At 44.6% G+C, this 13,391-nt stretch overlaps 2 protein-coding genes across 2 annotated transcripts in view; one reads left to right on the top strand and one right to left on the bottom strand.

The window, feature by feature from the left end:
• Nucleotides 1-4,855, top strand: part of mtmr11 (myotubularin related protein 11) — a 58,173-nt gene extending 53,318 nt beyond the window's left edge. The window contains exons 16-17 of the mRNA XM_088905855.1: nucleotides 742-1,014; nucleotides 2,038-4,855. Coding sequence (XP_088761981.1) covers nucleotides 742-1,014; nucleotides 2,038-2,436 — 672 coding nt within the window. The 3' untranslated portion in view covers nucleotides 2,437-4,855. The remainder of the gene's footprint in view (nucleotides 1-741; nucleotides 1,015-2,037) is intronic.
• A 1,176-nt stretch (nucleotides 4,856-6,031) lies between these two features.
• On the bottom strand, nucleotides 6,032-12,974 carry LOC148815383 (uncharacterized). The gene is made up of 3 exons (XM_088905645.1): nucleotides 12,236-12,974; nucleotides 9,327-9,726; nucleotides 6,032-8,978 (listed from the first exon to the last, which is right to left on the bottom strand). The coding sequence occupies exons 1-2, from the start codon at nucleotides 12,313-12,315 to the stop codon at nucleotides 9,387-9,389; spliced, it is 420 nt and encodes a 139-aa protein (XP_088761771.1). The 5' UTR covers nucleotides 12,316-12,974; the 3' UTR covers nucleotides 6,032-8,978; nucleotides 9,327-9,386.
• Nucleotides 12,975-13,391: the final 417 nt, after the last annotated feature.

The following is a 13,391-nucleotide window of genomic DNA, read 5'->3' as shown; positions in this document are numbered from 1 at the left end:
GTGAAGGCGTTTGTCTGCACCTAGATTGAGCTCTGGGATCTGGGGTTTGAATCAGAGTCAGGGCAGTAGCCGACAGCAGTTGCCCAGTGATCCGATCGGCCTCTCCTCCAATCAGGACGGTCCTGCCTGTGAGCTGTTGAAAGGCGATTGGCTCAGAGGTGGGCGGGGCCGGAGGAGTCTGCCTACACTTCCTCATTCTCCCGTGGGCGGCCACGGGCTCTAGAGCCGCGATCCGGTGTGTGAAAAACACAGCTTTGGCGATTCCAGTTCCTGTGGCTATAACCTAATTTAAAAAAGAACTTTTCTGTCCCTGTGCCTTCCATCCAGACAAAGAGCAGAAAGGTGCTGGAGATGTGTGCTGTGAGAACTGTGAGAAAGAGATGCCTTTCCTTTTCTTAGAGAAGAAGGGACCTGGTGAACTGAAAGAATAAGAGAGAGTAGGAGGTGTGGAGGCAATTAAGAAAAGTGATAAGACAAAATTGGCCCAATTTAAATTCAAAGACATGAAAGTGGGTAAACTGGCAGGAAAGTAGAATAGATTCTGAATTAAAGAAAAAACAAACAAGGAAGCACACAGCTGGTGTGCTTCCCCACCCGTAGTTTAATATGACATTTGAGCTATTCTGGTTATGTTTGGAAGCTGTATTTTAATGGGATATAATTAGATGCTTGTGGCTCAGCCTTTTTTTCTGGAAAATGAAACATTTTTCATTGTTAAAGCAAAGCCGGTTCTCTCCGCAGCCCAGTGAGGGGGGCTGTGCGGGACAGGGCTCCGTTTTCCTGCTGTCCAGGGGCTCCCTCACCTCGCCTTCCCACCTCCTGCCCTGGCGCGGTGGCGGGGGGCCCGGGGCCTCCCGGAAGAGCCACCGCCGGGCCCCTTCCTCGGAGAGCCTGCTGAAGCCCTGGGCCCAGCCCGAGCCCGGGTCCGGCCAGGGGCCCCTGCTGCCCCTCCTGCTGGGGCCCTGCGTGCAGGTCTGGAGGGCTTGCTACCTCCGGGGGGCGCTGCAGACACAGGTGCGATCTGCTGGGTCTTTCTTATTAAGCTTCTGCGCTTTAGAAGCTTGTCCTGGCATTTGCATGTTTACGATGCTTTGTTTTTACAGAAAAATACCTTAGTTTTACTTATGTCTGACCAAGTCCAATACATTTACCTTGTTTTCATGTTTTTACTGTGGCCATACCATGATTTACCAGAGCACCCAGTCTTGAGTTCAGTCATGCACGCCCCTTATCGTTTGCTGGGGTGATTAATGGTACGTCCCTAGTTTTAGATGTTGAAAATATGACAGAACAATAGAGAATCGCAGACGTAAATCTAAGTAAATTGTACATAAAAACGGGGCAGTACTGTTCTGAACAATTTCAGGTAGCTGGGTCAGCATGCGTAGGCTGCAAAGGAACAAGTAAAGGTTTATTCCCTGCTGAAAAGAGAAGAAAAGAGACACAACGTTTGGGCTGTGGTGGAGCCTTCTTCGGGTGTGAGGGAGAGAGGGAATCCGGCACATAACTAAAGGAGAACAAAAGGCAGGTTAGTTAAGAGCAGGCAGGGAGCAGGGATGAAGGAGTATCAACACTGGAAGAACTGGAAGAGAGCAGTGAAGTCAAAACCTGCAAATGAATAGAGAGGATTAGATGGAAACAAGTCTGTTGTTGAGAGAAGGGGGAGGTGTGATCCTAGTTTCAGGATAATTTTGGTTTCCGAAACCATGCTTATGCCATTATAAGCTCTGGCCTTTATTGGCCAACGGTCAGTGGAATGTGTCACTTAGAGTTTATGCAGAATTGTATATTTGGTTAGCACGAATCCTGATTTTTCTGTTGATTTTACAGAATTATAAATCCTTCAGAAATGCAGCCTCCGCGTAAAGTTTTTATGAATGTCACTTGATATAATGGACATTTATTGAAGTATTAATGTTTAAATGCTGTGTTTAAACTGAAAAGGGTAGCTGTAGAACAGGAATCTATAGCAGATGTTTTAAAGGAAAACCTTGTAACGGCTCTGTAATCCCACGATGTGTCTGGTCTGTGTCGCAGGCTCGCCAGCCCACTGCCTCCGGCCACCCAGTTGACCAGCTGGCTACCGAAGTCCAGCGGCTGCAAGAGCAGCTGAATCGAGCGGCTGGCGTCCGCAGGCTGGACCGGCCGGGCAAGAGGGTGGACACCCGCAGACCGGACCCCAGCCCCGGTCTTCATCGGGGGTCCAACAACTGCACTTTTCTTTTCTCTGGCCACCGGGCGTCGGGCCCCGGGGACCCCAGGTGTAACCCTGCGCCCCCGTCCGTCCACCCGCGCCCCAGCAGGGACAGCAAGCGCACATTCCTCTTTTCCCACCCTGGCATCGCCAACGGGGGCTCGGGCGTGGCAGACCAGCGCTATGCGCCTCCTCCTACGGCCAGGAAGCCCAGGAACAGCGACCACTCCCTGTACTCATGAGAGTGGACCACGCCAGCCTTCGGGCTGCTGCCCTGTTACTGTCACAGTGTCGCACGTGCAGGATGGAGTCTGCCACAGTACGGTAAAGTAAGGCCTGGGGTTCCAGGTTCAGACGGTCGACTCCCAACCCTGAAGCAAGACCCAGACTCACCAAAGCACAAACCCCTGCATCTGTACAGCACATACCTGCGCTTCTGTGTAAGAGGGGTACCTACAGCAATAAGACTCAGTGGCAGTTATTTATCGGTTGTTCCCTGCTTGTGCTGTATCAGAGTGCAGCTGCTGCAGTCCTTCTCGAGGGGCTGGTATAAATCAGTAGAATTGCCGTACCAGTGTGTGGCCCGAACTGTGACATTTCTTACCTTCAGTACAAAAGCAATAATATGAACTGAAAGATCATTTCAATCGCTCAGAGTCCTATTCATGTACTATTTGCAGTGTGTGTGAGAAACATAGACTCTGGGTTTCTGGGCAGTGATAAAGACATTGCGAGGTACGTTTTCATTTGTGCTTGGCTTGTTTCAGAAACATAATTGTGGCTAAACTGGGCTCAGCTTCATAGTCAGGAAGTAGAAGAAATTAAAATAAAATTATGGATTCAGGCTACACGTTTGCTGGAGTTACAGACATGTGATTGATCAGAGGGAGCTGTATTCATTAATGCAGTGGCTTATAGCTTCGCCGATGATCACCCATGGATTGACAGAATGGCAGTGCAATGTGTAAGCCATCATATCGCAGTCTTCCCTAGGTTAGGTGAGGCTGAGACTGCTCTGTGTGGTGGGATTGTATTATGGTGTGTATTATGGTGAAGCTGTATGTGAGTCCTTCATATTAATAAAGACAGTATCATACATTATTATACACTCACCAAATAAAACGTTAGCAACTCCTGATCAAATGGGTGTGATCTGAGCGTAGCAAGATGTGTTTTATGACTTAAGGCTTACTTCAGAATCAGAAAAGACCCTCAGATCAGTTTTTTTTTAATTGTCGGTTTACATGACGTTTACAGTTCCCCCTTGTGTTTCTGTGACACAAGTTTGGAAAACAGACAAAGCATCAGTGTAAGTAAACTTACCTTCTTCAGGTGAAGCAAGTCTTCTCTTGCAGAAATACTGTCAATGACTGGAATCTAAGAAGAACATGGATTTTGATTGCCTCTTCTCATTTCAAGTAAAGTTATTTGCCGAGTATTACCATTAAAACCGTACCTGTTAGAATCAGCAGTTTCGGCTCAGTGTTAAAACATTCGTACCAGCACAAGAGTATGGAAGCCAACGTACACGCTACCTCTGACCTACACACTGTCAGTCTACTCCACATCAGCAGCAGAGCTAACACACTGAGAGCAGGGATCTCACTGGCACCTGATGTGGCTTTTACTGATCAGATAACAGCTGGCAAGCCACTGGAGTCACTGCAGTGTGGCGGATTGAGGAACGGCTGTACAGTTGTACAGGAGCTGTAACTACTGGTACTTGCAGGTTTTCCCCCAACGACAAACTGTATTCTCCACTAAGGGGCTTCTGTTAAGTACAGCTTTTTAAGCAAATCCATAAATCTAGATCTGAAGCACCAGTTAACAAAAGAATAGTATATACACTATATTTGTTTAGATACTTGAGAGGATCCTGGAGATGTTCAGTGTTTCAAGGATTTACCTTTTAAGGTCAAAGTTCTGTCTCCGAGCCATGATCACATCTGTCAAAGAGTCATTTTTCTGCCAGCATTCTTTGAGGGAGGTGTTGGTTTTATTTTTCACCAGTTTTAATGTTATGGAAAATGTCCAGATATTTATTGTATGGCTTCTGTGCAGTATTTGTAAGGAACTCTGGCAGCCAGACTTGTTCATATGTCACTTTAGGCAGTAGTTTCATTTGATTATGAATTAAACTAAGCATATGTACATATAAGATAAGTTTGCTAGCTGTATTAATTACTACGTACACATGGTGAACAATACTCCCCTATTGCACCCCAATACACTTAAGAAGTGCTAATTCTGAAGTTTGTGCTTACTGCCTCATCTTGGAAGAGAACTCCATTTCTTAAAGAGGCCAAGACTTTGTTCATATTAAATACAGTGTTTTACAGTCTTTCTGTAAGCACATGATTTAGTTCACAGGTTCTCTCTAACTGTAATTTAAATGAAAAGATCTGTTTCTGATGATGCTAACTGTCTCATTAAGGTTAAGTGAGAGGATGAAAGTAATATCCAAGAAATGCTTCATGAAATCTGAATATTAATATTGTTCAACAGAGTCATGCTGTAATTAGGTCAGTAATGAATATTAATGTTATTTTTCGTTCGTACATGTGTAGATGCATCTGTGTTTTAGATGGTACAGAATCTAAATGTAGCCTTTTCTGGTAATTGTTTGCTTCTCTGATAATAAATTTCTTCCACATGGTCATCTGACTTCGATCTTAAAATCAGCTTTGGTATTTTTTTAAGCAACACAATAAAAGTATGCCCAATGTGGGGAAGATGTTCCATGCACATGATGTGGATTCATGTTGAATAAATAAAGGATTTGAAGTCAAAAGTATGCATACTTGCCGCGATATTAGAAGCCTACACTGAATAGCACCATGGGTTTCAGCAAGGAGCATCAACAGCTCGAATGGCAGTTTCAACAGGGTTATAAAGTATTTCCAACCCAGTCCCATCCCATCGTTCGAGCAGGACCAACTACGGCTGAGGCCGTGATGGTGGGTGTGTGGGAGTGAGCTACGTGCCACCAGCTTCTCTAGTTTTTAGTGCGAATGAGATCAGTGAGATTTTATCTGGTTGAAAAGGGGATGGAAGTCAGTCTCAAGACAGCCCATTGCCCGTCACTAAGAGGGTTCATTCATTTGACTGGGGGGTTCGGAATATTTTGGCCAGTGGCTGCATTTGTTGGGTATTGTGAAGTTTATGCTTTTATTCGCTCCTGGAGTTTCACTTGTGTACTGGAGGTTCTGCTCTTTTGTTATGTAATGTCTCACTGATTGCATACAGCTTTATACACTTACATGATTCTCAGTAATTTCTGCTTAAGGGTCTTGCCATTGTAACCCAATATACCAGCTCTACAGCTGGGGAACTTGGGGAAGAATTTCAGCGTTGCGCATGAAGGGGTTTACATGTTATGGTGCAACACTGATTTACTTCCTCCCTACTTCCTGGCAGCAGGCCTCCCAGGTTTTCTTTTTTGTTTTGTCTTAATTAACCCAGCCATGCCACCTTTTTCATAACTAATCATCCCTTCATATCCATATGCTTTTACTTTTCAATATTTTAATATCTTATTTTCATTTTCCCCCACATTGCTCGGTTTAGCCTGCAGGCACACCGTAAAAATACAATTGGTTTTGGTCAGGGCAACCCATAACCCGCAAAAAGCCATAGCTGATTGAAAATAAAACTTAATAGCTAAAGATAATATTCATGAGCAGTTTTTATTTTGGATGGAAACATTTCCGTTTGTGATATTTATGTGAAATAACTTATGACGTAAATATTTAAGATTTTTTCAATTTCAATTCCAAAGTGCCTATCAGCAAGGAGAATTACATACTCATTATTCTGAATTCATGAAACATGGCATGGGTAGGTTCATTTTGCATTTCCTAGAACAATGTGGTTAAATAGAGCTGTAGAACAATAAGCAGCACAGACATGCACCAATCAAATTAGACAATGTGCACTTTTCTTGTCAGGCTAATTACTGTTGAGTTATTTCCCTGAAGAAGACTACAGCTCCTCCACACAGCTTTCAACATGTGAAGTGTTAAGATCTAGGACAAACAGCGTGGGAAGACACATTTGGATATATGACATTTTTGTAATGCCTTATTTAATAAACAAAAGTGCAATTGATCAATTAAGGTTTAGTCGGGTCTACCTGCAACCTACTATATAAAACCTGTAGCATGTGGGTTTACAATATAGTTTTGCCATTATCAGCGATCATTACAGAAATCAACATGCAGATTTAGGAATTATAGGCAGAGAATCTCATCTTGCATTTCACTTAAGTTAAGTGTTAAGTGACAGACAAAGTGTTTGCATGTGTATCTAGTAATACTAACTCTCTCATTTGATCCCACTGTCTGTAACTGTTTGTAAAATGGTTTAAAACACCCCCAAGGTAATAAGAAGAGAGACTTGTCTTGTTTTCTAAAATTAAATACACTGTATACACCTAGATCCTTTAGTGAAGATGTATCAGTTAACAGGTTTTATTACACAGGTGTTAATACTTTTGAAGGAAATATTTTTGATACAGTTCTAGTAAACAACTGAGACCATCTTGGGACAATATCTTAAATCATGAACATTGGCTGAAAGTTCCAGTTATTCATCATAAACATGCAGAACATACTGTACTCTGCCTTTTCACACACAGACTTCTTTCTGACAAGGTTGGTTCAGAAGATCTGCTTACAGTCAATGATGTGCAGTCAGGTACTCTAGATTGTGCTGCTCCTCACATGTTGTCAGCTTTATAAATACGATTCTTTTGGATTTTCATTTCATAGCTGTGGAAATGTGTCTCTCCACGTGACAGTGGCTTTGGGTGAGGTTCTCAGCCTGCCTCGCTCTGCCAGCTGTCCTCTAACCTTCATCCTCAGAGAGGCAGGAACCTCTTTCTTGTCTAGGGAAATAATATGGCTTTTCTGATACAGTTCTTGCAAACTGTTGGCCCCCCTAGCCCTTAATTATTTTTATCAGGAGCTCCTGGCTCTTGTCTGGAGGGTCTGGAATTCTGGAGTGATTTTCTGTGTCTTTCTAGATAACAAGAGGTTTAGTATCTGATAAATATTAAACATAACAGGGTCATTTTAATTCTTCTCCATAGAGTAAAAGTGTTGTAACTTAAAGACACTGGAAGCCTGCAAGATTCTAGATTCTAGTTCTCTAAGGATTTAAGGACTGGAGGCATGAACTTCTAATCTAGATGATCTTCTTCAGTGAATTCAGAGAGGTAATAGCAGGAACTTGAACAATGGTCATGTCCCATGCAATGCTGATTATCCAGGTCCAGAACAGGCCACTCCATCACATCAGGAACCAAACAGGCTCAAATTAGTCATCACCTCACTCAGGTCACTAGCTGGATCGAGAGAGGCTACGTCCCAGTGTTTGAAGGACAACAATCTAACAACCACTGCACACTGTTTTGAACCAACTGAGGTTCAAAACCTTCAGAGTCTAATACAGCAGTCAGGACAGTGGCAGGGGCCAACGTTGCGTACAATGGTTTGAAGTAAGAAATAAACTGTGATGAAAGCAGGGGATAGGTGATTGTAAGCTGTGTGTAATAGGACAACATATTTGACTTTCAGATGCATAAATACAACACCCAGGAGTCTGCAATTTGTGAATATCCTCCTGTGTAGAAGGAGTCTTGTTTTTCCATGCCCATCTATGGTATGGAGCCCCACTAACACCACACTTGACCTGTCTTTAAGCCAGTCCATTTTGACATGGGGTATTGACAGTCTGGACAACAGTCTAAATGAGCTCTTTTGGCATATTGGTTTCTAAGAAGCTTCGCAACTTAAACACTGGTGCTCAATAACTGGTTCACATCTCATTTCTTGGCCACCAGTTAACAAAATGTTTGCCCAGTGGTTCAAATGCCTAATTCCTTCCTCCCCCTTTCTTTGTGTACAATCATTGCCCCCCCATTTATAACTTATTTCATCAAACAGCAGTTAGTTCCAGTAGTACTGTCCTGGCAACTGGCCGTTCCGAGACATGAATGGGGGAACAGACTGTTTATATTCAGACTGCAGGACGACACGAGAGAAAGATCACATCTTCCCCAGCTGGAGGAGAGGCTCGGCGCCTGTTTTCACTGTAGACTGCTACCCCTGCTGCTGTCTCCACACCCTTCAAGCCACTGGAATCTCACGGGCAGTGATTTTATGTAGTAGATTTAATTTAACGGAGTAAGGACTCCATCCTGCGGTATGATTCTAATTTAAGGGGTTGAATCCTGAAGTCAGATTGAAGGCATTTACCACACAAACCCATCTGGAGCCCACAGCTGTTTTTCAAGTCATCCACTATACCACAGTGCTCCATCAGTCCAGTCTTTGCTTAATACTGCCTCAGATGTGTTGAGATCCAATGGTGTCATTTCAGTAAAACAGATTCATTATGTTTATGCTAAGGTTCATTACCTAGTCCATAAAGAGTGTCTTTACACAAAAGTAAGAGGCCTATTGGACAACAAATCCTAATCCAAGATTACTACAATCATAGAGCAGGAGTATCCAGTCCTGGTCCAGGAGGGGGCGCTGTGTCTGCAGCAGGAGTATCCAGTCCTGGTCCAGGAGGGGGCGCTGTGTCTGCAGCAGGGGTGTCCAGTCCTGGTCCATGAGGGGGCACTGTGTCTGCAGCAGGGGTGTCCAGTCCTGGTCCAGGAGGGGGCTCTGTGTCTGCAGTGGGGGTGTCCAGTCCTAGTCCTGGAGGGGTCCGTGAGCCTGAGGCAGGTGTCCAATTCTCATCCACAAGGGAGGCCAGTGTCTTTCCACCATCTGAAGAGCTGTGAGAAGTTGTTAAAGTGGTCCAGTTACGTCAGTAACCAGCTGGTTTAAGCTGTTAAGTGTTGAATGGGAATGCACACAGAAACACTGGCCCTCCGGGACCAGGACTGGACACCCCTTGTCCTAGAGGTTCTGCATGGATATTTCAAACACAACCTTCTAAAAGTCTAACATTGATATTCAATTTGATCATAAAATTACCTTAGCTAACGTAGGGCTTTCCAATCAGGGATCAGAAGTATCCTTACATTAATTCCAGATGATCCCGCCTGTTCCTGGCTGGGATAGACTTCAGCTCTCCCACACCCTTGACTTGGAAGAAGCATTTAAAAGAGACCTGGACAAACCTCTTCACTGGATGCTCTTTCCAGAACAGACTCCCTGCTGTTTAAGAGCCCCTGCTGGGATTACCGGGAGCTCTCCTCAGGCCTGTCCTCGGCGGGGGCCGCGGAGGGGGTCGGCAGCGGCGTGCCGAAGTCGAGGCCGTTGAGGCGGCAGATGGACCTGCACATGGGGCAGGGGAAGTCGGACAGGCCCTCGATGTCCTGGAAGGCCTCGTTGACGATCCGGTCCGAGCAGGCGCAGCAGAAGGTGTGCCCGCAGGACAGCCTCTTCAGCCGCTTGTCGAAGCTGATGCAGGACTGGCAGTGGGACGCGGCCGGGCTGGGGTCGTCGGCGCCGGCGCCGCTGGAGCTGGTGCGCGGCCGGGCCCCCTTGGCCCACGACGGGCCCCGCTGCAGCTCCGGCCTGGCAGGAAGAGTGGACACAAACACGATGCCCTTTTAAACCAGCGGACTTCATCTGACCTGCTCCGTCTTTTCAGTCAGAACAAAGTGCCTGATAGCTTAATTAGTGATGTTAATCTGAGCTCCTCCCACCAGAGCACCAATTTACTGTCCATCACCTGGACTGCAGTGCAAAAGAACGACGCTATCCTTTATCCCCACGACTTCACCTGCTCAATTTCACCTGCTCAACTCATGGATTAATAATAATAATAATAATAATTGCTTACACTTATATAGCACTTTTCTGGACACTCCACTCAAAGCGCTTTACAGGTAATGGGGATCCCCTCCATCACCACCAATGTGTAGCCCCACCTGGATGATGCGACGGCAGCCATAGTGCGCCAGAACGCTCCCCACGCACCAGCTCTCAGTGGGGAGGAAAATTGCTAGATTTGATTGCTAGATTTTATTTTCATCATCTATGAACCTACAGATCAATTTCACTCATCGATGACCCTTTATGTTTCTGCTTTGGACTGTGCAGTTTATTTAAAGTTTCAGACTTGTTCTTTTTTTTATTTCTTGATGGATGTGTGTTGTGGTAAATGCACGATGTATTGTGTTTTTTTTAACCTGCCTGCAAAGCTAATTTCTCATCTGGGACAATTTAAAAAAAAGGGGCAGGATCATAGCGCAGTGGTCCACGCTGCTGCCTCGCAGCACTGGGGCCCTGGGTCAATTCTGAACCTGGGGTGCTGTCTGTGTGGAGCTTGCATGTTCTCCCCATGTCTGTATGGGTTTTGTTTGGGTACTCCAGTTTCCTCTCACAATCCCAAACTATGCTGGTAGGTTAATTGGCCTCTGTCCCCGGCGTGAATGTGTGTGTTTATGTCTGTAGATGCCCTGCTAGGGGCTGACCCCTTGTCCAAGACGTACCCCACTTTGCAGAAACCCTGCAGAGTCACTGGCCCTTCAGGTCCTTGATTGGAAACCCCCTTATGCACTGAGACCCTAAAAAACATCTTCCTGGTGTCCCACCCTTGTAAACAAGGGGTCTGTGTTTGTATCTGGATAAAATGTTTCTTTTATGGTGTTAAATGTTAACGACAGAACCTGCCCGCTGACCCAGTGCTAAACCTTGTGGAAGATCAAATGAAATGGGAAAGGTTTGTACTATACAAATGTATTATATGATGAATTACATTATTTCTATCATGCCCCCATGCTTGACCATTTCTTACCATAAATGACGATAATTGTGGCCAGACAAATGACTTGTTAATGGGAGTATTTTAAGATGCTCATTTAAGTCTGGAAAGTTGGCACCTGTACGAATCTGACATGTGCAAGAAACGTTACAATGTATGGGTAATTCTGGAGAAAATGGAAAATGGCGATTTTAACACATCTGTTTCACCATCATCGGGTGGGATTCCAGAGCCCAGAGAAATGAGACAATGATCCGAACCCTGGACAGTAGGTGGCCAGAGTTCTAAATCGGCATTTTGCTACTGGGACGTTAAAAATCCCAATTTACTAAAGGGGAGGTGCCAACTCTAGGGTGCTGGCCCCAGTCCATTAAAGCTTAATTTAAACGTTAATGACCCTGGCCGGGTCTGGAGCAGGCGTCTGCCACAGTCCACAGAGGCTGGAGGCTACACCCAAACCTCCTGGAGATCTACTTCAGGACGTTGAGAATAATTACATTTCGTTTATGTTTATACTATTTCCGAAGAAAATCAATTACCCATACAAGGAACAGAAAGTGATTTAACACAATTTAGCCTTAAGTTGTAGCCTTTAGTTACCTCGTAGCCTTTAGTTTTAGCACCAGAGAATTAAATGTGATAAAAACGGGCTTGGAAGAGACTTGAAAGATTGCCTCTAAAGTCAAATATATATAGATTTTTTTAAAGGCAGCCTAATGAAAAGATGTGAAGGATTTCTATACAAATTCTAAATCGAACTTCCTCTACTGCGTCGACACATTGATCGGCAGAATGTTAGCAACAGAAATATAGAAAGTATTGTGGTATTTTGAAATCAACTTGCTTGGGTCTTTTTCCACTTTAAAAGTACATTATGGAGGATGGCCGTTGACGGATATCTTAGTTACCCTAGTTGTTAAACTGGGTTCAAATACATGTCACTATTATAAATACCTTCCTGACATTAAGAAGTGGATTTCGATTTCCTCCTTTTTATTCCTCTTGTTCTGCATATCTACAAAAAGGTGATTTAACTGGAAATCGCCTTTTTTTCTTGCCATGTTACTTGTACTAGACATATACTTGAATATGTATTGGTGTATGAGCACGTGTATGAACTCATATGACTCTGCCAGGTCCAGAAAACACCAGTGTATTACTTCAGCATAGCCCGAGGGCCAAGTATTAAAATAAACCATTTCTCCGATATTTTCTCTGTGTTATTAGTAGAAGAGGCGGTCTGTTAGTACAAGCAGCAGAAACAGCAGCGGCTGTAGCAGAAGTGCCAGAAGTTGGCAAGTGGCAATTTTCACACACCTCTGCGGAGAGCCGGTCGGTATCACCCCTTTAATACAGTCGAGGTGCAGCGCCGACAGGATTCTGATCAGCAGGTCCATCGCCTCCTTCCGCGGGGACGCTGGGGGCTCAGAGGAAGCTCTCGGCGCATCTTGGAAGCGGAGAGGAGCAACACCTATCCGAGGCGGTAGCGCCTTTCCCAAGAAGGAAACGAAAACAAACCGACTGCTTCTGATGAAATTCCCGAGCGTGGGCTGTGAAATGATGAAAATGAACCCCGGTGCCTTTGTTTGGTGCCGCAAAAGTACGTTGCCACAGAATTCAACCTTGTCTGCTCCGAGAACAACACAAACATCCCCAGACTTGCTTGGAAAATCAATAGACGTAATTTTGGGTGAAATCTCCGATTAGAAATCTGAATTGCCCTGAGCCGAAAAAGTGGTTTAACCGGCAAAACAAGCTTGTCGAAGTCTTCATCTTTTCTTATTACCCTGCGTAAGCGGTGGTGTTCAGGGCTACACTCAAGCTTAAACACAGCACTTGGGACAGGTTTTACGATTTTGCCACTGCCACACACACCTTCACAAGCCTAACCTTAATATTACTCTTAACACGAAGCCCCAGAACTAAAGCAGGTGACTGATCTTTGGCAAATAAGGACACTATGAGCCCTAGTTAGGGTTAGAGCGCATTCCATTTAAGCACAAATACATTTGCTTTAGTTTTTTTGTCTTCTCAATTTCTGATTTATCCGTGGTTCTGACCGGTCATGGCCAGCAGATGCAGGACTGGTTGCCAGGAGCTGCTCTGCTGGAATCCAGTCAGGCCAGTACACCCACAGACAGGTTATGCTTGGAACGCCTGGAAGCACATTTTTGGCTCCTTAAATAGAAGTCGCCTTTGTCTGCTTTGGAGCCCGGATACGCCTTAAACTTGTTTAGCTTCTATGACGCGAAAGGTGTTTAGAGCAGGAGACAAATAAGCTTTAAAGTTAAACAAAAGCAGCACTAATGTTTGTTGACACAAGGTTATGTTAAAACAACACATTATGCCACAAAAAGTTTTTCCACTGGACTATTATTATCAAAGCATTTTTTTGCTTCTCCCTGTTATAGGGCATACTGTGCTGTATTAACTACCTTAGAGTTTTTATCCAAATGTATGTATTTATTCATTA

Source organism: Atractosteus spatula, chromosome 25, assembly GCF_055471065.1.
Source record: "Atractosteus spatula isolate fAtrSpa1 chromosome 25, fAtrSpa1.hap1, whole genome shotgun sequence".
In the NCBI taxonomy this organism is placed as follows: domain Eukaryota; kingdom Metazoa; phylum Chordata; class Actinopteri; order Semionotiformes; family Lepisosteidae; genus Atractosteus; species Atractosteus spatula.
The sequence above is the reverse complement of the archived record's forward strand: the minus strand, read 5'-3'. Positions and strand labels throughout refer to the sequence as shown.

Coding starts and splice junctions, on each gene's coding strand:
- LOC148815383 (XM_088905645.1), bottom strand. CDS start 12,315: ATGGACCTGCTGATCAGAATCCTGTCGGCGCTGCACCTCGACTGTATT. Junction 9,727..12,235: donor CCGACCGGCTCTCCGCAGAG/GTGTGTGAAAAT, acceptor TCTTCCTGCCAG/GCCGGAGCTGCAGCGGGGCC.